This window comes from Bombina bombina, chromosome 7, assembly GCF_027579735.1.
Source record: "Bombina bombina isolate aBomBom1 chromosome 7, aBomBom1.pri, whole genome shotgun sequence".
Taxonomy (NCBI): domain Eukaryota; kingdom Metazoa; phylum Chordata; class Amphibia; order Anura; family Bombinatoridae; genus Bombina; species Bombina bombina.
The window spans coordinates 430226594-430249723 of NC_069505.1; the positions used below are offsets into that span (position 1 = coordinate 430226594).

Consider the following 23130-nt stretch of genomic DNA (forward strand, 5'->3'; position numbering starts at 1 on the left):
CACATCACACTTTTCAAACCCCTGGTCCTGCTGCCTGAAACTGTCAGACAGTTATATGCCCACATCACACTTTTCAGACCCCCATACATGCTCTTGATTGAATTTTCAAATATTGATAAGGTGCAGCATTAGCAAAATGTTATAATTCTATAGCAGATCACGCACAGTGATTGATTAGCCTATCTAACAGGCGAATATGTTCCTGAAGTAGCAACACCTTCTTCGGCCTACAGCCAATCATAAACTAGCCCATGTGGGGTCTGAGAGAATGCGCCTCCCTGGCCTGCAGGAACACGTGCACAGTGCTCACTCTCAAGTCTGCCGCTAGATGCCGCTATCAACATTTAAAGGTGCGGTGACATCACTCGCGCCGCCTCTTCCTGTTACCAGCGGAAGTATCTAACACGTTGCTTGTGTGTGCGCGCTCTCTATCTCAACGAAGTCGCCCTCCGTGAAGCTTCCGGGCCGAGAGGAGCCGTATAGACCCGCGTAACAGCCATGGTGAGTAAGAAAGCATAGTCAATAGGGGGGATGAGGATCCGCGAATATGGAGGAGAGACATAAACAGCATGGGCCGGGGATGAGCTTCTTTGGGGAATCTGCATGGGCCTGGGGAACGCTGTACGTGAATGGGCACAGGCGGCATGGGCCTGTGGAGTGGTGCCCGTGAATGGGCACAGGCGGCATGGGCCTGTGGAGTGGTGCCCGTGAATGGGCACAGGCGGCATGGGCCTGTGGAGTGGTGCATGTGAAGGGGCAAACATTACACAGCTTTAAACTTTCCAATAATCCCTCATTAGACAACTTCACTGCAGCATGAACACAAATATTTTCTTGCACCACTATAATCAATTCATATCTGCTATGAACAAATTAGTAGATTCCAGACTACAAAATTTCCATACAATGAGTCCTTTATACCTGAGGTTGTAGTGAAGTACAATCAGTTAGGCTTTAAAGGGACACTAAACGATGTTAAAGTTATCTTTAATCACAATATTATAATTATCTTAGTAATGGGCATTGTGTTTCATATTCTTACCGTTCTCTATATATTTTTCTTTGAAATTTTATTGCTTTCCGAACCCACCACTGGCTATTGATATGCATCCAAGCTTTACCGATAACATGAGTTATCAAAATGTCTAACTTAGTCTGTTATGCGCAGTCTTAAAGGGACACTGAACCCAATTTTTTTTCTTTCGTGATTCAGATAGAGCATGCAATTTTAAGCAACTTTCTAATTTACTCCTATTATCAATTTTTCTCCGTTCTCTTGCTATCTTTATTTGAAAAAGGCATCTAAGCTTTTTATTGATTCAGAACTGTGGACAGCACTTTTTTATTGGTGGATGAATTTATCCACCAATCAGCAAGAACAACCCAGGTTGTTCACCAAAAATGGGCCGGCATCTAAACTTACATTCTTGCATTTCAAATAAAGATACCAAGAGAATGAAGAAAATTTGATAATAGGAGTAAATTAGAAAGTTGCTTAAAATTTCATGCTCTATCTGAATCACGAAAGAAAAAATTTGGGTTCAGCGTCCCTTTAAGCACTCATCATACAGTACGTCGCTCACCATGAAACCAGCAGACACTCTGAAGACACTTGTGTGCTTGTCAACATATCGCAGCACGTGTGTTTCTGGTGACAAAATCGTCCATTAATGATATTCAAAAAACCGCAATCGGATTGGCGATATAGTTTGTTAGTGAACGGCCCGTAATAGAGGAATGGGTTTAGTGACGTCATACTCCAAAATAAATTTTTTTATTCTATTCAGAAAGATTGTTTTGCTGTAAGTCGGTAAGTTATTAGCTATAAATGTTTGTGATACGAAATTGATGATCAAATTGTACTTAAAATGGTAAAGTTTTGGAATCCTTTAATCTAATGCTGCTGCTGCTCAGATTTCCCTCAACCAGCAACACATCGCTGCCTCTTTGATCTTCTGCACCAGAGTGAAATGAGAGGAAAAGAAAGTTATAACTACTCAAAGGTTTCATAGTGCAACCCCTCACAAAAGGTGTATGGTAGCCTGAGACCAGTGTGCTCCGCAATTAACTATCGGGTGGAGCTAATTTAAGTCATGCAAACATTACATATTTCTATATTGTGTGACGTAAAGGAACGTAGAGCGCATGTGCAAACCAGTGATTCCTAAACATTATTTGTGAGTTGGGCAGATAATACAACTGCTGAAAACGGAGTGATAACATGCATGAAGAGTAATAATGACACAAATGTTAATATTGTAAAGTATTACACTGCCCCCACCTGGCTACTTCATAATGCCACCTGGCTGGCACAATTTGTAATGTGTGTAACTGTATTTTAATTTTGTCTTGCAGACTGAACCAGAAGTGAACCCTAAGGCCTATCCACTGGCTGATGCCCAGCTAGCAAAAACCCTTCTGGACCTTACTCAACAGGCAGCAAATTACAAGCAGCTCCGTAAAGGCGCTAATGAAGGTAATGTTTTACCTTTTTTATGTATGTGTAAGGTCAGTTTCCTGTGCCTATTTTGTACGGAACACTATTACCTGTGTGTGTAACCTGTTTGGCAAAGCTCCACTGCTCTGCAGCCGCACACAGCTGCTGAGTCAGTCATGGGCAGCATATGCATATCAGCCAATCAGTTTAGGATAGGCAGTGCATTCTTGGTTTGGAGCGGTCTTTAAAAGACATCAGAATTTATCATGTATTGAAACCTATTTTTTTTTTTTTTACCCAACATTAAATACAGCAGAATTGAAATTACAAATGCAATAACTCTTTCAAATAAGCAGTAGAATATTTTCTTGCGAATTTCAAAGTTAAAGGGACAGTAACCACATTTTTTTTTATTATTAATGGTTTACAAAGATAATCCCTTTATTACCCATTCCCCAGTTTTTTTGGAAAATGAGGGTCTTTAGACATGATTTCGATTTTTGGAAAACCTTAATTCAGCAATATGTGGTGATATATTTATGTATGAGCCTCCAATATTAAAAACAAATAATAAAATACCTGAATGATTGCTGCTATGCTTAATATCTCAGAGCCCCAAGGCAGGACGTGCTCTCATCTGAGATTACATCGCACAAAATAAATTTATACACACATTTCTCTTGGTCTAACATCACAATTATAAAAAGTGCAGTGATAGAGGTGCATTTCTCACAAAAAAAAAACATACTTTCAGGAGTAGGGCTGCAACTAACTATTTTCATAATCGACCGATTATTTTTTTTGATGGACTAAAAAAAAGAATCAATCATTGTTTCCTATATTTTAAATAGAATCCACACACTGAGTGTTACAAATATAAACTTCAGACTAAAACTTTACATTAACACAACTTTGTCCAATTTTTAAGCAGCAGAGCACAGTTTTTATAATTAAACAAAACTAAAAACTGTTTTGGAAAAGAGGTAGAACTTCCACCTCAGCAAGGGGCCTCTCAATAAAGTAACCCTTGACTTCATTCTAACATAAAAATATCTTGAATATCTATATGCAATGGTAAATAACCAGCTATAAATTTAGGAGAAAATATCTAGCCCGCTCTAAAAATAAATTTATACTTATAAAGTTTGAATCTGGTACATATCACAATTTTTTAAAAATATAAAACAATAAAAAACAAATCAAAAGCGCTAATGACTATCAATAACAGGACAAAGCCGTACACATTTATTTATACAGTACATATAATCAGCAATAGCAAGCAATCCGCTAATTGTGCAAACTGATAAAAGTGCACATTAATTCAAATAACTCCTATCAATCTAGGGGCTAGGTATAAATAACAAGCTCAGCAAAGCATAGTTCCAAATGATGACTATCTGGGTTGCACATAAGCCAGGGGTAGTTGTAAACTTATACTGTTCTGAAAAAGTGAAAAGTTTGTCTGTAGACGTCCTTTAGGCTAAGGACATAACCATAAAACACAATACCATGTGTAGGAGCTCAGTGTTATGAAGCAGCTGGTGCTGTGCACAGACAAACTAATTTCCAACTAATCTATTATGAGATTCGTTGACAACTATTTTCATAATCGATTATGACACTTAGTTGTTACAGCTCTATTCAGGAGTCGCAGCTTTGCTGTTTAGGAAAGGCTAGGGGTGGGTTTTAGAACAATCCAAGAGAGCCAGTCATCAATCAATGTGTTGCCGCTTTACAGTGCTGCCTTATATTTGACTGTTTTATCCAAACAGTGTTTCGCTCTGGCTGCACTGTGTAAAGGAAAACTTACACTGCACAGTCAAAGCAAAACACTGAAGAAAACAGCCTGATGTGGAACAGCATTGCAAAGTGAAAGTGCTACCAGTTCCTGCTTGTGTCTTTCTGCAGACAATGCATTTTCTGTAGCTATACTGAAATGCAAGTTTCAACTAAAAATATAATTGCAGAAATTGAAAAAATGTTTCCCCTCTGGGTCTGAGGGGGGTTAGTGTCCCTGTAACAGTGTATTTTTGCTCCTGCAGGGGTTACCCACCCATATAAGAATGTTTTACAGTTTTGTTTGCATTGTTTTCTAAACAAATTATTCAGAGTTGTTTGCAAGGAAACTAGTCATGCACAACTGACATTGCCTTATTGATGGTTAATATTGTCTTCACTTATAGCCACAAAGACGCTGAACAGAGGCATTGCAGAATTCATCATTATGGCGGCCGATGCTGAACCCCTGGAGATTATCCTTCACCTTCCCCTGTTGTGTGAGGACAAGAACATTCCCTATGTTTTTGTACGTTCCAAGCAGGCCCTGGGCAGAGCATGTGGGGTCTCTCGACCAGTCATCGCCTGCTCCATCACCATAAAGGAGGGCTCCCAACTGAAGCCCCAGATCCAGTCTGTACAACAGGCCATAGAGAGGCTTCTAGTGTGAGGTGTCAGCATATCAGTTTATAATGACCAATGGGAACTGGTTTGTGCTGACAGTGGCCAATCTCTGTCGCCGCAAGTTCCTTCCGTTTTTTGTTTTAGTAATGACATTGGTCACAGTTTTTTTGCAACCATGGGAGTTCTGTATGTAAGGGTTAATAGAAACTGCTACTTTAAATTTAAAAGTGGCTGATTAGTCATCTGTATATAAATGTCCCTGCGTTTTTATGCAATTAAGTTTAGTTTCTATGATGATGTTTTTGGGTTTTTTCTTAAACAAAAAAGCAAATTTGTGGTTGAGAATAAAGTAAACTTGGGCTTTATTTTCAGTATGCTGTCCTGTATTATATGTAATTTTTTAATAAAATATACATGGTGTAAAATCTGTGTTCTGTAGAGTCCAACCGGACCCCTCAGACTTTAGCAGATTACGCTGTCAGGGACTTTAGTATAAGGGCATTTTACATTTCATAATTTGTGTTGGGACAAATTTGAGTTAAAATAAAGAGACTGCTGCAATAATAAAAAGCTGTATAGTGTTTAGATTTTATGACTGCATATAGCTTTGTCTCTAGCTAGTCTACAAAAGTCCCTCCTTAGCAGAGGTTAAAGTCCACTTTACAACCTGTTTTACTATGCACATATGCTGCTTTCTCGTTGGCTTACCCTGTGCAATCATAAATTACCTATTGCATTACGGTAATTGGCTCAAGAGAACCCTCAAGCTAATTCTGTAACCTAGGATTTTTTTAAAGTGCCCAAACGAGGTGTTTTGATCTGCAGGTTACAGACTGCCTATGTGTATTAGTTACAGTAGTTTATACCAGACTCATCACGTCCCCTCCTGGTGAAAGGAAGCAATACAGATGTGAGGCTGAAGAGATGTTTCACTGCAAAAATCACTCTGAAATGTCTATTTATTGTAATACAACTTGTTATAACATTAAACATCGTACTGAAAAAGGCACAGTTATGTAAACAGCTGTAGGCATAAAGCTCACTCACATCCCTGACAGATTAGAGGGGTACACTATAGTAACACTACCCAGAATCGTTTGGTAGCTTCTGAGTAAAGAGTAGTAAGACGAGGCATCCTCTAACAGTTACCTTAAGTGCTTCATAAAATATTCTAATCCATTTACGTCTATCCTTACACAGTAACTTTAGCTAAAATGAGGGATTGAGAATTGCTGCCATAGGAGCAGCACTGATATTCAAGCTCAGTTACTTGTATTAATGATACATTATCTTAAACACAAGATGTGTTGTGGATCACAGCCGTTTCTGTCACACTCAAAAGTTTAGTCTACCCCAATTCAGTCTCTGAATCGTACACTCCCGGACTAGGCAGCTTGACATACGTACAGTGTAAAAGAAAAAAAAAAAAAATCAGATCTCAACATTTTTACTATAATTAAACCAGTTAGCAGTACAGATTTAGGACTGTTAATCTAGTCAAAAATGTGCTTGGTGACTATCCCTTTAAGTACCACTGGCAGAGCTCCGCCCTCCATAACACAGCTGGCCACTGTAGAGATGGGTACAAAGCATACAGAAGTCTGCAACAGTTAAATAAACTTTACCTGTCCGGGAAGCTTTAAAACCACAGATCTTCCAGACGACAACAAACACAAAAGAACCGTGGTGTATCTAGTGATACAGCTTGTACAGAGAAGGCCTCCGCACACTGCCTCCTACTCTAGATCACTGGTTTTCAAACCTGTCCCCCAGGCCTCCCTAACAGGCCAGATGTTGTGGATATCTGCAGTAGAGCACAGGTGAAATAATCAGCTGATAAGCAAACCATTATTTTACCTGCTCTCGCCCAAGTAATCCTGAAAATCTGGCTTGTTAGGGACGCCTGAGGACAAGTTTGAAAACCAGTGCTCTAGGAGTATTTTTAAACCGCGTTACTCAAGTACCCCCAACAGGCCAGGTTTTCATTATAGCTGAAGTAATCGGCTGATCAGTAACACCATGGTTACTAACCTGCTCTCACGCATAAGATGATTATTTCACCTGTGCACTGGTTCAGCTATAATGAAAACCTGCCCTGATGGAGGTACTGGAGGACCGTGGATAAGAACTCACTTCGCACTGGCCAGATTTTCAGGATACATGAGCTGGGGAACAGGTGAAATAACCATTCTTACTGAGCAGCTGGTTATTAAACTTTGCTCCTATGTTAATCCTGAAACTCTGGCCTTGATAGTGTGCCCTGAGGGATGGAATTGAGAAACTCTGCCCTAGTACATTTGCAAATGAATAGACAGAAACTGAGACTAGGGGGGCAAGTTCTCAATATGTTAGATCTCGGAAGACACCAGATAGAAGCTGATCTAATTCTTCTTAAAGTAACTGATAAGTGCATCCAACAGCTCCTGCTTCTTGGCACCTTTCAGGCCATATGTACGACACGCCTCCTTTAGCACTGGCAACCGTCAGTTTTCCTAGAGTTCCATTCTTCACGTTGTTTCTTAAATCGTCTTCTGAAATGGAAACATCCGGTTTGCTTCTTCTCGTCCTGACCACTACCGTCACCTGTAAAGAGTTAAACACATTTCCAGCACAGGTATGGGCATAAAATAAGCAATCTCCAAAGATTTATTTTGGGGTGAAAAAGTATGAGCTCACTTGATCGTGTAATGATACATACGGCAGCAGATGAAGAGGATCCGCTGCCTGTATGCCACAAAAGGTGAGTAGACAACTTGAGAAGCTTGTCTGCTTACCTTACAATACGTGGAGCCCTAAATGTTTTTATATATGCACAGTATATATCAGTAATTAAGTGCCACGTTATAAAAGGTCTGCACACAAATATTTATATATGCGCAGTATATATCAGTAATTAAAAATAAATGTTAATATATGCTCAATATATATCAGTAATTAAGCGCCACATACAAAAGGTCTGAACACACAATAAATGTGTATGTACAGTATATATCAGTAATTAACTTTTTAACGCCGTTAGGACGTTGTATTCCGTCGGCATTGTGCTGGGCTTTAGCGCCGAAAGACAGAATACAACGTCCTAAACCGCTTGGCTTTCCTGAAGCCACTGGCGCTTCCCTGATGGATCGTGGTCTGAAGGCGTGCCTAGCATAATAGAGACACCCCCTGATGCGATCCCATCATTGAAATCTCGTGATCACGTGCACGATTGCGAGTTTTCAATTTGTTTACATCAAAACAGTTGTTCCGATGTAGACACGTTAACCCCGGAACGAAAGGGTTAAGCTCCACATTACAAAAGGTCTGCACACAAATATTTATACATGCACCGTATATGGTCAGCAATAAAGTGCCACATTACAAAAGGTCTTCGCACACAACAAATGTTTATATATACACAGTATAATATTTCAGCAGCTAAAGTGATGGTAAACTTAAGCTAATCAAATGTCATATTAATCGTTGCCATTAAAAGTTATTTTTCTTTTAATCTATAGGGTTAAATCTGTGCCTATAGTAATGCTTCTATTACAATGTTTATACCGTCCCACTGGGATGAACTTTTTTAATGACAATGCCAATGAACATCCAATCAGTGTGTGTGTGTGTGTGTCATATGACACTCTTAAAGTCCAGCCCTTTGAAAGGCCCTTGGGGGAGAGAGTGTGGGACTGCTCTCTGTCACAGCCCAGCCATAAGAGGAAATTAATGAATGGCGGAGGTAAACAACATACCAAGTAGGATTATAAATCTTGTAATATGAAATATATATATGTGTATATATAGAGTTTTAGTTGTACACTAAAATATTTTCATTGCAACATTCTTAAAATCTGAAATTTACCATCACTTTAAAAGGGACATGAAACCTAATTTTTTTTCTTTCATGATTTTGAAAGAGCAGCCATTTTAAACAACTTTCCAATTTACTTCATTCTTTTGATGGCCTTTGTTGAAAAGTATATCTGAATAGGCTCAGTAGCTGCTGTTTTGTTGGCTGTGCATAGATGCCTTGTGTGATTAGCTCACCCATGTGCATTGCTATTCATTCAACAAGGGATATCTGAAGAATTAAGCAAATTAAATAGAAGTGAATTGGAATATTGTTTAAAATTGTATTCTCTATCTGTATCATTAAAGGAAAATGTTGTTTCATGTCTCTTTAAGCTCCACATTACAAAAGGTCTGCACACACAAATTATTTTAAATGCACAGTGTATAGATCAGTAATCAAGGGCCAAATTGCAAAATGTGGGCCTATGCAATAAATGTTTTTATAATAATTTAACCATTCATTTTGTTGTTCTATTTTTAGTTATGCAGTCCAGGGATACACACCTTGAAAAACTTTTAAGATATACCATCACTAACTGGACTTTCAGTGATGAATTTGTATTAAAAAAAAAAAAAAGAAAAAGGTGCTAAACTCACCCTCTCTCGCTAAAGTCAGTGCCTCTTGCTGCCCACAGCACACACGCAGCGCACTTTACTCAGTGAGGTGATGTTTCCACCTCTAGACCAATAGCTGTGCCAGCATACAGAACACTGTCAGATGAATAGCATGGGTATTGGTTTAGAGGAGTAAATGTCACCGCATTGAGAAAAGAGCGCTGTGCCGTGGGTGCTTACTTTAGCGAGGAGACGCGGCACAGAAAGGAAGAACTGCCGAATAGGTAGCAAATAAAATGATCAAGACCTGATAATTAGCACCTGATTAGTCAGATCCCCGCAGATATACCAAAACATTGCCTGTTCCCAGAGAACCTATGTAGTTCTGTTTGTATCCACACAGGTTTAGACACAAACCCACCTTGTTTGCGTTTCACTGCTTTACTCTCAGGGTTATAGCCCGGTGGATACACCAGCTCCTTAAACTCATTCCACCAGAGAACCCACGCGGCGATCCATCATCTCCACCTTCGGTTTCTGGTCAGAACAAACAAGACACGGATGAGAACAACATGTGAGAAGTCTGGGCAGGCTACATCCCCAGCTCCATGCATCGTCTGTTTAATATCTAAAAAAACAGTTGGCTGTACAGTTAGGCAGATAAATGGGGGAATGTTAAACACAGCTCTCGCACACAAAACGTGTTGCGTTTACCGGTGGATTAGTGCAGCCAAGACTTTTTACCATCACACTGTGAAATCTAAAGCGGTTCTCTCATGAGTCAGACGGAGCATACTATAATGTTGTTCTCTTGGTATTCTCTGTTGAATAGCATACCTAGGTAGGTAGCGTGCATGTGTCTAGCACTATATGCCAGCAATGTTTTGACAATGTATAACTGATAATAGCATTGTTACAAAACTGTTACCATATAGTGCTCCAAAACACGTGCCCACTACCTACCTAGGTATACTGTTCATGAAAGAATGACAAAAGAACAAAATTACATTTGCTCTATCTGAATCATGAAAAAAAAATAAAATTCCATGTCCCTTTAAGTAACATTAAAATCTTTTTTTTAATTCATGCACCAAAAATTATTCTTAGCATTTCAATAAGATTTGCATAGAAAATAAATGTTTTAAAATAATTTAATACCTATACTTTTGAAAGAAAACTATGCATTACCTTGCAATCCCAGGACACACCCCTTAAAAGCCTCTTGAATATTGTTAATCTGATTCGATGCACATACCAGCCAATCACTGTGCAGCATAGTAGGGTTATTAGGTGTATAGTCTATGCCACTGTGCTCAGAATCAGGAAGGAAATAAACTAAACAGTGCAACTGCTCCTCAAGGACCTTTACGTGTCAAATCCTCAATAGGTTCAGGCTCCAACAGATCTAACGCTAGCGCCTCAAGGTTCCGAAAGTGTTGCTGAAGAACAGGGTTCTCAAACCCGTCACTCCTAAAAAAAGAAGGCAATAAATCAGGGACACACGACAGGGCTGTCACCTAATCACATGACTAATGTGTGCACTTCCTTTTCTCACCAGGAACTGACATCTACCAAATTATACAAAATCTAATTCTACTATTCATGTGAAACAGCCACCGTTTAAACTCTTTTTCCCCTGAATGAATGTGAAATAGAAACTGCTAAATTTAAATTGAAACTAAATACCTTAAATTCAGTTATGTTTTTCCTGCTAAAGCTCATTGGCTGATAGTCACTTCCTGCTAATTGTTCATTGGCTGATATGTACTTCCTACTAATGCTCATTGTCTGATAGGTACTTCCTGCTAATGCTTATCAAAGTACAAATCTAATGAGCATAAGCAGGATGTACATAACTGACACTTATTCATTTAAAGGGACATGAAACCCAATTTTTTTTCTTTCATGATTTAGAAAGAGCATGCAATTTTAAACAGCTTTTTAATTTACTTCTATTATCTAATTTGCTTCATTCTCTTGATGTCCTCTGCTGAAAAAGATATATAGATAGGCTCAGTAGCTGCTGATTGGTGGCTGTACATAGATGTCTCGTGTGATTGCTCACCCATGTGCATTGCTATTTCTTTATCAAAGGATATCTAAGAATTAAGCAAATTAGATAATAGATGTAAATTGGAATATTATTTAAAATTGTATTCGCTACCTGAATCATGAAAGACAAATTTTGGGTTTAGTGTCCCTTTAATTTTATATTTAACCTTAACAGCTTTCAGTTCACATTTTTTAAGGCAAAAACACAGCATTAAAGGAAAAGTAAACTATGAGACATATTAATGCTTCATTTGCAAATATTCATAAATTAAGTAAGTATGACTCCTATCACCGTAACTCTGTCTTTGTTTATTATTTTTTGTTTGTTTTGTGATGACGTTTTGAATTGAGACCGTTTCAATTGGTCCCCCACTGGCATCCCACATACCCAATTACCGCCCACCAATGTAAATACGCATGCGCAACTTTGTTAATATTGCGGCCGTATAATATGCGCGTCCGTGTAAAACGCATGTGCATTGCCATTTTTTTTTAAGGCATCTGTTTCCAGCAACGCCAATTCGCGATCATAGCGACGATTTGATTCAATTTTTTCATTATAATGTAAGTACATGAAATGTTATTTGGCTCATTTACAATACTACATGAATCTATTTTGGCAAAATGTATTTAAATGAATAACACCGGTATTTAGAGGTTTTTTTTGCGCATGCGCGGAATATGGCGAACAACAACTTATGTGCAATGCACGATATAACAAGGCGAACTAAGGTATACGTAATAGCAGGTGCGACCAATCTTACGTGTAATGTACACAAATATGGAAATGGTCAGGTGGGAGGAGTAACAACGGAATCGGGTAGGTAATTTATATATAAATATATTGAGATATATATATATAAAATAAAATAAAAAACTTAGCGACTGTAAATAACTCATATACTGCAATCATTAACATTAATGCAGAGGCTGAAAATTTACTTTTCCTTTAAGATATTGCTTCCATATGAATGGTAGAACTTTTTTTTTTTTTTTTTAGTACAATGTCCCTTTAACTCCCGAGATGGGCTGCCAAGCTATTTCCCTTCTTACAATTGTAACTCTGCCCGTTCACTTATTACTCCCGTGTCTCCTGGCGGTACTTACCTGTATTTAAATCTCAGCTTGTGCACAATCTGCTTCATCTTATCCACCTGCTCATCATTTGCAGGTATTTTTTCCGGATAATCAATTTTCCGGATGTCGTCAGCAAATGGCAGAAAAATAAGATTAAATCCTGAATGTGGAAAAAGTAGAAATGAGTAAAATGAGATACATTCAAGAGCCACCTATATGGGTGACCAGGTTTAGATGCACAAAAGGAACTAGCAGAGACCTTATGGATATCGGACATCATTTGCCACATGCTTATGAAGTTAGAAAATACACTGAAGTCCAAACTGCATAACATATGGAAGAGCTAAAATATAAATTAGACCCATGATCTCATGACATGGCACCTACCAAACCTTTACTGGATGCCCACAAGTAACTGGGCACATTCATCAGATTAACTTGTTTCTGTCTGTACTGAGATCTGGTACATGTACAGTCATATAGACCACTTGATCTCCTGAAGTTCAATAACCAGTGTGATATAGTAACATCTTCTTCTGCAAACAGGAGTAAATCAGGGGGAACAAAGTGATCATTCATTAGCTAAGTAAGGGTTATAAAGACAACTAAATACAATAGCGCAACAGTATTTCCTTTAAAGTAAATTAATTGGTGCCTCAGATCCAGCAGTCATTAGAGTCTTTGCTTTAAGAGAAATTAATCCAGTTCTACTGCAGATAACTCTGTTTCAAGCCCTGTGATGTTGGTCTCCACTCTCAGTCCCCCCCCAAAGTCTTATGCTGAAAAATACAAATGCACAATAAAAGCAGCACAAACCACAATTTAACTGAATCAAGAACTAAAAATACACCTACAAATCAAATAAACGCAACATATCACTACAGCAAATGTGCACAGTCTTTTTATATTTACATTTTTGAGTCACCAACATTTACTGAGCATGTGCAAGAATTCACAGCATATACATGTATGCATTTGTAATTGGCTGATGGCTGTCACATGATACAGGGGGAGTGGAAATAGACATACCATTGCAATTTATTTAACAAAATCTACTTCTCATTTGAAGTTCAGACTAAGTGCTATTGCATTGTCTACTTATCATGCATTTGTTGATTATGCAAATCTACTGTATTGACTGGTCCTTTAAGAGCATGGGGTAGTGGCTTGCTACAGTGATGCTGGATGTACATTTTGTAGTTCAGCATAAGGATTTGATAGGCTGCAGCCAGAGACCTAAATCAGAAGACGGTAGTAAACAAAGCAGTGGCTGGTGGTGTGCAAACCATTTGCTTAGGCAGCAATTAGAAGGTGGAATGCACACCTAGGCACAGCCTCTAGTACATGGTGACATACACTGGATCATGATCTTAGGGCATAGGAACCTCCTCTGCATGACTAAGGGCATGTGCACAAAATATACTTTAGTGTATGCTGCTGCCTTTATAGGAAGAACCGTTCAGAGTATCCAATATAAATTATCCACCAGCACAGCAGGTCCGCTGACTGTGTGGGACCTCACCTGGCGGCGCACACTGAACATTATGGTCATCTAGCTGCTCCTCTTGTGGGACCAGCGCTACAAAGTGAGGGGGGGGTGTTCCTGCGAGGGATGTATCTGCATATGGCCATCACTTGCCGAGCCAGGCATCTTGCGAGTAACGCCAGAAATAGAGTGCTGCTTCCTGTGCAAAACAGAGCAAGAGTGAGTGGTGGGATTTGTTTAGTCTGTTTAATGTATCTGTATTCTTTTACCAAGAGTCATAGTTATTGAATACCCCCTATTTATGTACCCAGCTCTAGGGTAAATGCTGATGCTATGCAATTAAACGTTAATAATAACACCTGAGTTATAGAGCACCCTTTATTTAATTGGACTTTCATTATTTAGATAGAACATACAATTTTAAACAAGTTTCCAATTTACTTTGTTTATCAAATTTGCTTCATTCTTTTCTATCCTTTCTTGAAGTTACAACAATGCACTACTGGGAGCTAGCTGCTGATTGATGGCTGCACATATGTCTCTAGTCATTGGCTCACCAGATGTGCTCAGCTAGCTCCTGGTAGTGCATTGCTGCTCTTTTAACAAAGGATACCAAGAGAATGAAGGAACTTTGATAATATAAGTAACATTGGAAAGTTGTTTAACATTGTATGTTCTTTCTTTAATATAATTATCCTATTTTAAATCATACCATAGAACAAGGCTTGACAAACCCAGGTGCCAGGTAGCCACTGGTGACATAAACGTAGGCCTTGGCTCTCATAGGGATGGACAAAAGAAGTGAACATGAACGAGCTTCCCCTGATGTGAAAACCAAATACAAAAACCATGCGATCATGGGGCTGTCTTTAGGAATTTAGAAACAGACAGAAATTTAGAGGTTTAAATGTTATAAAGTATATTAATCTGTGTTGGTTGTGCAAAAGCTGGGGAATGGGTAGTAAAGGCGTTATCTATCTTTAAACAATAAAAAATGTTTGTGTTGAATGTCCCTTTAAGGTTTATTACACCCATGTGGATATACACAATTGTTATCATACTGGTTCCACCACCTACAAAAATGAACAAAATAGCGCCATATTTATCTTCATGCAGATGTCATATTCATTGCTTAGCAAACAAATATCTGTGGGTGGAACAGCTGAGACGACAAAGCTAATAAGCTATAAATGACATTACTCGATCAGTAGACTATGGCTGTGCTAAGGTGGAAAGATGCTCTGCTACAAGAGACTACTCCTTGTGTACATGATGCTGGTTTATATATTGCGATGCCCCATTAGGCAGTCTATTCTGTACGTCAGTACAACAGCTCCTAGCCTTACTGTGAGTCCCAGCTCTTACCATTAACGAGAGATTCTTCCGGGTACACAAACTGGGAGGGTTTGATGTAATGGTGCTTCTTCAGCAAGCTCACAGGCTTAAACCCAACCAGCACCAAGCCAGGGTCATCAAACCTCTTCAGCTCCTCCGTCTCCTCCTTCTCCAGAACTATGGCGCGGTTTCCCGTAGGTCTGGCAAACAGAACAGAGCAGTGAAATTAAACAGAACTAGTCTAATTAAATCAGCCGATTTTTATATGTTCTGAAATGACAAAAAGTGATGAAAAGTTTAGAAAACTTACAGATCACCCTACAGCACATACATATTTGTACCTGAGCCTCCAAATTTTATTAGCAAAATTTGCATATTAGAGACACACACCCTGAAACGCCCTGAATGTGTTTATCTGATCTTCTCTGCTGTGGCCAAAAAGTGAGCTCCTGTGCTGCTTAAACTAACTACAGGCTCTCTGGGGGCGCTGGAGAAAAGTCAGTTTTGAAAAATAAATAACAGGAAATGTGAATAAACAGGAATACAACTTGTTTTATTTCAGGTACCCAGAATGTGCCAGCTGCCACCTTGTGTAAGTAGCATGTCACAGGCCTCACGGTACCCAGAATGTGCCAGCTGTCATCTTGTGTAAGCAGCATCTCACAGGCCTCACGGTACCCAGAATGTGCCAGCTGCCATCTTGTGTAAGCAGCATCTCACAGGCCTCACGGTACCCAGAATGTGCCAGCTGTCATCTTGTGTAAGCAGCATCTCACAGGCCTCACGGTACCCAGAATGTGCCAGCTGCCATCTTGTGTAAGCAGCATCTCACAGGCCTCACGGTACCCAGAATGTGCCAGCTGCCATCTTGTGTAAGCAGCATCTCACAGGCCTCACGGTACCCAGAATGTGCCAGCTGCCATCTTGTGTAAGCAGCATCTCACAGGCCTCACGGTACCCAGAATGTGCTAGCTGCCATCTTGTGTAAGCAGCATCTCACAGGCCTCACGGTACCCAGAATGTGCCAGCTGACATCTTGTGTAAGCAGCATCTCACAGGCCTCACGGTACCCAGAATGTGCCAGCTGCCATCTTGTGTAAGCAGCATCTCACAGGCCTCACGGTACCCAGAATGTGCCAGCTGTCATCTTGTGTAAGCAGCATCTCACAGGCCTCACGGTACCCAGAATGTGCCAGCTGTCATCTTGTGTAAGCAGCATCTCACAGGCCTCACGGTACCCAGAATGTGCCAGCTGTCATCTTGTGTAAGCAGGCATCTCACAGGCCTCACGGTACCCAGAATGTGCCAGCTGTCATCTTGTGGTAAGCAGCATCTCACAGGCCTCACGGTACCCAGAATGTGCCAGCTGTCATCTTGTGTAAGCAGCATCTCACAGGCCTCACGGTACCCAGAATGTGCCAGCTGTCATCTTGTGTAAGCAGCATCTCACAGGCCTCACGGTACCCAGAATGTGCCAGCTGTCATCTTGTGTAAGCAGCATCTCACAGGCCTCACGGTACCCAGAATGTGCCAGCTGCCATCTTGTGTAAGCAGCATCTCACAGGCCTCACGGTACCCAGAATGTGCCAGCTGTCATCTTGTGTAAGCAGCATCTCACAGGCCTCACGGTACCCAGAATGTGCCAGCTGCCATCTTGTGTAAGCAGCATCTCACAGGCCTCACGGTACCCAGAATGTGCCAGCTGCCATCTTGTGTAAGCAGCATCTCACAGGCCTCACGGTACCCAGAATGTGCCAGCTGCCATCTTGTGTAAGCAGCATCTCACAGGCCTCACGGTACCCAGAATGTGCCAGCTGCCATCTTGTGTAAGCAGCATGTCACAGGCCTCACGGTACCCAGAATGTGCCAGCTGCCATCTTGTGTAAGCAGCATCTCACAGGCCTCACGGTACCCAGAATGTGCCAGCTGCCATCTTGTGTAAGCAGCATGTCACAGGCCTCACGGTACCCAGAATGTGCCAGCTGCCATCTTGTGTAAGCAGCATCTCACAGGCCTCACGGTACCCAGAATGTGCCAGCTGCCATCTTGTGTAAGCGAGCATCTCACAGGCCTCACTGGTACCCAGAATGTCCAAGCTGTCATCTTGTGTAAGCAGCATCTCACAGGCCTCACGGTACCCAGAATGTGCCAGCTGCCATCTTGTGTAAGCAGCATCTCACAGGCCTCACGGTACCCCAGAATGTGCCAGCTGCCATCTTGTGTAAGCAGCATCTCACAGGCCTCACGGTACCCAGAATGTGCCAGCTGCCATCTTGTGTAAGCAGCTTCTCACAGGGCCTCACGGTACCCAGAATGTGCCAGCTGCCATCTTGTGTAAGCAGCATCTCACAGGCCTCACGGTACCCAGAATGTGCTAGCTGTCATCTTGTGTAAGCAGCATCTCACAGGCCGTCACGGTAACCCAGAATGTGCCAGCTGCCATCTTGTGTAAGCAGCATCTCACAGGCCTCAACGGTACCCAGAATGTGCTAGCTGTCATCTTGTGTAAGCAGCATCTCACAGGCCTCACGGTACCCAGAATGTGCAGCTGCCATCTTGTGTAAGCAGCATCTCACAGGCCTCACGGTACCCAGAATGTGCTAGCTGTCATCTTGTGTAAGCAGCATCTCACAGGCCTCACGGTACCCAGAATGTGCTAGCTGTCATCTTGTGTAAGCAGCATCTCACAGGCCTCACGGTACCCAGAATGTGCTAGCTGTCATCTTGTGTAAGCAGCATCTCACAGGCCTCACGGTACCCAGAATGTGCAGCTGTCATCTTGTGTAAGCAGCATCTCACAGGCCTCACGGTACCCAGAATGTGCCAGCTGCCATCTTGTGTAAGCAGCATCTCACAGGCCTCACGGTACCCAGAATGTGCCAGCTGTCATCTTGTGTAAGCAGCATCTCACAAGGCCTCACGGTACCCAGAATGTGCCAGCTGTCATCTTGTGTAAGCAGCATCTCACAGGCCTCACGGTACCCAGAATGTGCCAGCTGCCATCTTGTGTAAGGCAGCATCTCACAGGCCTCACGGTACCCAGAATGTGCCAGCTGTCATCTGTGTTAAGCAGCATCTCACAGGCCTCACGGTACCCAGAATGTGCCAGCTGTCATCTTGTGTAAGCAGCATCTCACAGGCCTCACGGTACCCAGAATGGTGCTAGCTGTCATCTTGTGTAAGCAGCAATCTCACAGCCTCACGGTACCCAGAATGTGCTAGCTGTCATCTTGTGTAAGCAGCATCTCACAGGCCTCATGGAAATTAAACCCAAACATTTTCTTTTGTGATTCAGACAGAAAAAATTCCAATTTACTTTGTTTATCAAATTTGCTTTGTTCCCATAGTAATTCTTTGTTGAAGAGATACATAGGTAGATATCTGTAGGCACTACATGACAGAAAATAGATAACAAGAAAATGAAGCACATTTGATAATAGACATAAATTAGAAAGTTGTTAAAAACTTGCTGCTCTATCTGATTCATTAAAGAAAATATTAAAGGGACATGCCACCCACATTTTTTCTTTTATGATTTAGAAAGAGAATGCAATTTAAACATCTTTCTAATTTACTTATATTATCTAATTTGTTTTTATTCTCTTGATATTCTTTGATGAAAAGCATATCTAAATATGCTTACTAGCTGCTGATTGGTTGCTGCACATAGAAGAATCATGTGATTGGCTCACCAATGTGCATTGCTTTTTCTTCAACTAAGGATATTTAAAAAATGAAGCAAAATAAATAATGGAAGTAAAGTGTAATGCTGTTTAAATTTATATTCTCTATCTGAATCATGAAAGAAGATTTTGGGTTTAGTGGCCCTTTAACCCCTTAACGACCAAGGACGTACGCCACACGTCCTCAAAAAAAAGTGAGTTAATGACCGAGGACGTGTGGCGTACGTCCTTGGTCTGGAAAGCAGCTGGAAGCGATCCTGCTCGCTTCCAGCTGCTTTCCGGTTATTGCAGTGATGCCTCGATATGGAGGCATCCTGCAATAAACCCCCCTTGGCCATCCGATGCAGAGAGAGCACTCTGTGGCCCTCTCTGCACCGGACATCGATGGCCGGTATCGTTGGTGGGTGGGGAGCTTACGTGGGAGGCGGGGTGGCGGCCATCGGTGCGCTATGTGGAGTGGAGGGGGGGCGGGAGCTACGGGTGCGCGCACAGGGAGCGCGCACAGAGTGCACGGGTGGTGGGCGGGCGTGTGCACGGGGCGGGAGCGGGGTGGGAACCGCTACACTACAGAAAAAAAAAAAGTTAAAAAGTTGAAAAAAAAAACCCCACTAAAAAGCAATCTAAGGGTCCTGGAAGGGGTTGGGGGTTGGTCTCGGTGGGGGGGGGGAAAGCTACACTACAGAAAAGGGAATTAAAAAAAAAAAAAAGGCACATTTTGTTACAAAACTGGGTACTACCGGCAGACAGCTGCCAGTACCCAAGATGGCGCCCATTATTGCAGAGGGGAAGGGTTAGAGAGCAGTATGGTGGGGGATCAGTGAGGTTGGGGTCTAAGGGGGGATCCTACACATCAGCATATGTAAATATGCTTTTTTTTTTTTTTTTTAAAAAAGGGCCAAATACCTTTTATTTTAGTACTGGCAGAGTTTCTGCCAGTACTTAAGAATGCGGGGACAATTGTGGGGTGGGGGAGGGAAGAGAGCTGTTTGGGAGGGATCAGGGGGTCTGATGTTTCAGGTGGGAGGCTGAGCTCTACACTAAAGCTAAAATTAACCCTGCAAGCTCCCTACAAGCTACATAATTAACCCCTTCACTGCTAGCCATAATACACGTGTGATGCGCAGCGGCATTAGAGCCTTCTAATTACCAAAAAGCAATGCCAAAGGCCATATATGTCTGCTATTTCTGAACAAAGGGGATCCCAGAGAAGCATTTTACAACCATTTGTGCCATAATTGCAGAAGGTGTTTGTAAATAATTTCAGTGAGAAACCTAAAATTGAGAAAAAATTAACGTTTCTTTTAATTTTGATCGCATTTAGCGGTGAAATGGTGGCATGAAATATACCAAAATTGGCCTAGATCAATACTTGGGGTTGTCTACTACAATACACTAAAGCTAAAACTACCCCAAAAAGCTCCCTACAATGCTCCCTAATTAACCCCTTCACTGCTGGGCATAATACACGTGTGGTGCGCAGTGGCTTTTAGCGGCCTTCTAATTACCAAAAAAGCAACACCAAAAGTCATATATGTCTGCTATTTCTGAACAAAGGGGATCCCAGAGAAGAATTTACAACCATTTATGCCATAATTGCAGAAGGTGTTTGTAAATAATTTCAGTGAGAAACCTAAAATTGAGAAAAAATTAGGTTTCTTTTAATTTGATCGCATTTAGCGGTGAAATAGGTGGCATGAAATATACCAAAAATTGGCCTAGATCAATACTTGGGGTTGTCTACTACACTACACTAAAGCTAAAACTACCCCAAAAAGCTCCCTACCATGCTCCCTAATTAACCCCTTCACTGCTGGGCATAATACACGTGTGGGTGCGCAGTGGCATTTAGCGGCCTTCTAATTACCAAAAAGCAACACCAAAGTCATATATGTCTGCTATTTCTGAACAAAGGGGATCCCAGAGAAGAATTTACAACCATTTATGCCATAATTGCACAAGCTGTTTGTAAATAATTTAAGTTAGAAACCAAAAGTTTGTGAAAAAATTTGTGAAAAGTGAACAATTTTTTCTATTTGATTGCATTTGGCGGTGAAATGGTGGCATGAAATATACCAAAATGGGCCTAGATCAATACTTTGGGTTGTCTACTAAAAAAATATATATACATGTCAATGGTATTCAGAGATTCCTGAAAGATATCAGTGCTCTAATGTAACTATCGCTTAATTTTGAAAAGAATGGTTTGGAAATAGCAAAGTGCTACTTGTATTTATGGCCCTATAGTTTACAAAAAAAGCAAAGAACATGTAAACATTGGGTATTTCTAAACTCAGGACAACATTTAGAAACTATTTAGCATGGGGTGTTTTTTGGTGGTTGTAGATGTGTAACAGATTTTGGGGGTCAAAGTTAGAAAAAGTGTGTTTTTTTTTTTCCATTTTTTCCTCATATTTTATAATTTTTTTTATAGTAAATTATAAGATATGATGAAAATAATGATATCTTTAGAAAGTCCATTTAATGGCGAGAAAAACGGTATATAATATGTGTGGGTACAGTAAATGAGTAAGAGGAAAATTACAGCTAAACACAAACACCTCAAAAATGTAAAAATAGCCTTGGTCCCAACGGACAGAAAATGGAAAAGTGATGTGGTCATTAAGGGGTTAAGTTTCATGTCCTTTTAAACTCCCAGGGGATCAGCTATCTGTAATAATTGGAGACGGAGCCTGCATGTGAAAACGTGAAATATACTCGCATCTCCTGACACATTCATAGCAGCCGGGCGAGGAGGGGCCCCAGTATGCCCTGGTACCTGGGATTTCTTGGTGTCACTGGGAAGCAGCAGGCTGCCTGTCTCCTTGTTGAAGGTTCTAGTCTTTTGTTTTCACAGGTTCGTTGGTCTCACGGTAAAGCTTCACGGGAGGCGGTTTCACTGCTTTCTGTACCAGGTTAAATACCCCCACGGTCAGGGTGACGCCATCGCCTAGGGTTAGGGACAGTCTATGGAGAGGGGGGATACTGTCATTGTTATATATATTCTCACGTTTCGGTAAAGAGATCACACAAACGTTACAATTAGAAACAGAGATAGCGGAGGAACAGTGGAATATAGCAAGACATAAAATTGTAATTATTAAAAAAAGGAAGCATTTAATTTGTAAGGTCCCCATCTATTACTTTATGATTAAAATAACTTTAATAAAAAAATGAAATTTATGCTTACCTGATAAATCAGATCATCTAATTACTGTTGGGAATATCACTCCTGGCCAGCAGGAGGCGGCAAAGAGCACCACAGCAAAGTTGTTAAGTATTACTTTCCTTCCCACAACCCCCAGTCATTCGACCGAAGGAAAGGAGAGAAGGAAATAACACAAGGTGCAGAGGTGCCCGAGGGTTTATATAAAAAAAAAAAAAAAAAAAAAACTATCTGAAAAAACAGGGCGGGCCGTGGACTCACAGTGTCAAGAAAGAAATTTATCAGGTAAGCATACATTTTTGTTTTCTTTCTAATGACACAGTGAGTCCACGGATCATCATCAATTACTGTTGGAACCAACACCAAGCTAGAGGACACATGATAAGGGAGTAACCTAAATAGAAGGCACCACTGCTTGAAGAACCTTTCTCCCAAAGGAAGCCTCAGCACGAGGCAAAAGTATCAAATTTTGAAAAAGCATAAAAGAACGTGTGTAATGAAACACACAACAAGGCGCTATTATAAATTACTTAAAAATATACACTGTACCATATATATATATCCCTTAAAAAACACTGACTCTATAAAAAAGTGCAAAAGTTCATAAAAACATAGGTGTAAACTATATATACACATGTAAGAGTCTATACACAGATATATATAAAATTCATCCGGAATGATGTACTTACAAAAAAATCACAGTCCATATATCAGTAGGATACAGAGGTGCCTTATTAAACAAAGATCAGTCCTTAAATGTAGAGTAGTCCTGCTGCTTCTCCAAGAGGGGTTAACTCCAAAGTTCCCAACAAAAGATACTAAAAGAATACAAAAGCAAGAGAAGCGCGGACTCAAGCGTATGCATTAAAAGTTTTAATAATACATATCACACATAAAGTTAAAACTCACAAGATGCTTATAGCATGTGTGCATATCATAGCCGTCTGCTATAAATGTCCCAATGCTCAATGTCCCTCCGAGTCTGTGTCCCGTAAATAAACGGATCCAAAGTTTCCCTTCGCGACTGCAGAGCGGGTGTTCGCTGGCTTGTAAGTAACAAGCATCCACATAACAAGGGAAACTTTGGATCCGTTTATTTACGGGACAC

General features: G+C 40.7%; 2 protein-coding genes across 2 annotated transcripts in view; one reads left to right on the forward strand and one right to left on the reverse strand.

The window, feature by feature from the left end:
- Positions 1 to 366: 366 nt before the first annotated feature.
- SNU13 (small nuclear ribonucleoprotein 13) lies at positions 367 to 5262 on the forward strand. Its single transcript, XM_053721315.1, has 3 exons — positions 367 to 501; positions 2356 to 2476; positions 4621 to 5262. Exons 1-3 carry the CDS (start codon positions 499 to 501, stop codon positions 4881 to 4883), a joined length of 387 nt encoding a protein of 128 aa, XP_053577290.1. The 5' UTR covers positions 367 to 498; the 3' UTR covers positions 4884 to 5262.
- Positions 5263 to 5778: 516 nt separating this feature from the next.
- Positions 5779 to 23130, reverse strand: part of XRCC6 (X-ray repair cross complementing 6) — a 53596-nt gene continuing 36244 nt past the window's right edge. Inside the window, 12 exon segments of the mRNA XM_053721316.1 lie at positions 5779 to 7314; positions 7316 to 7403; positions 9626 to 9714; positions 9716 to 9762; positions 10596 to 10696; positions 12386 to 12515; positions 13878 to 13950; positions 13952 to 14040; positions 15207 to 15369; positions 15371 to 15376; positions 21636 to 21701; positions 21703 to 21823. Of these exon segments, the coding sequence (XP_053577291.1) occupies positions 7219 to 7314; positions 7316 to 7403; positions 9626 to 9714; positions 9716 to 9762; positions 10596 to 10696; positions 12386 to 12515; positions 13878 to 13950; positions 13952 to 14040; positions 15207 to 15369; positions 15371 to 15376; positions 21636 to 21701; positions 21703 to 21823 (1069 nt within the window). The 3' untranslated portion in view covers positions 5779 to 7218.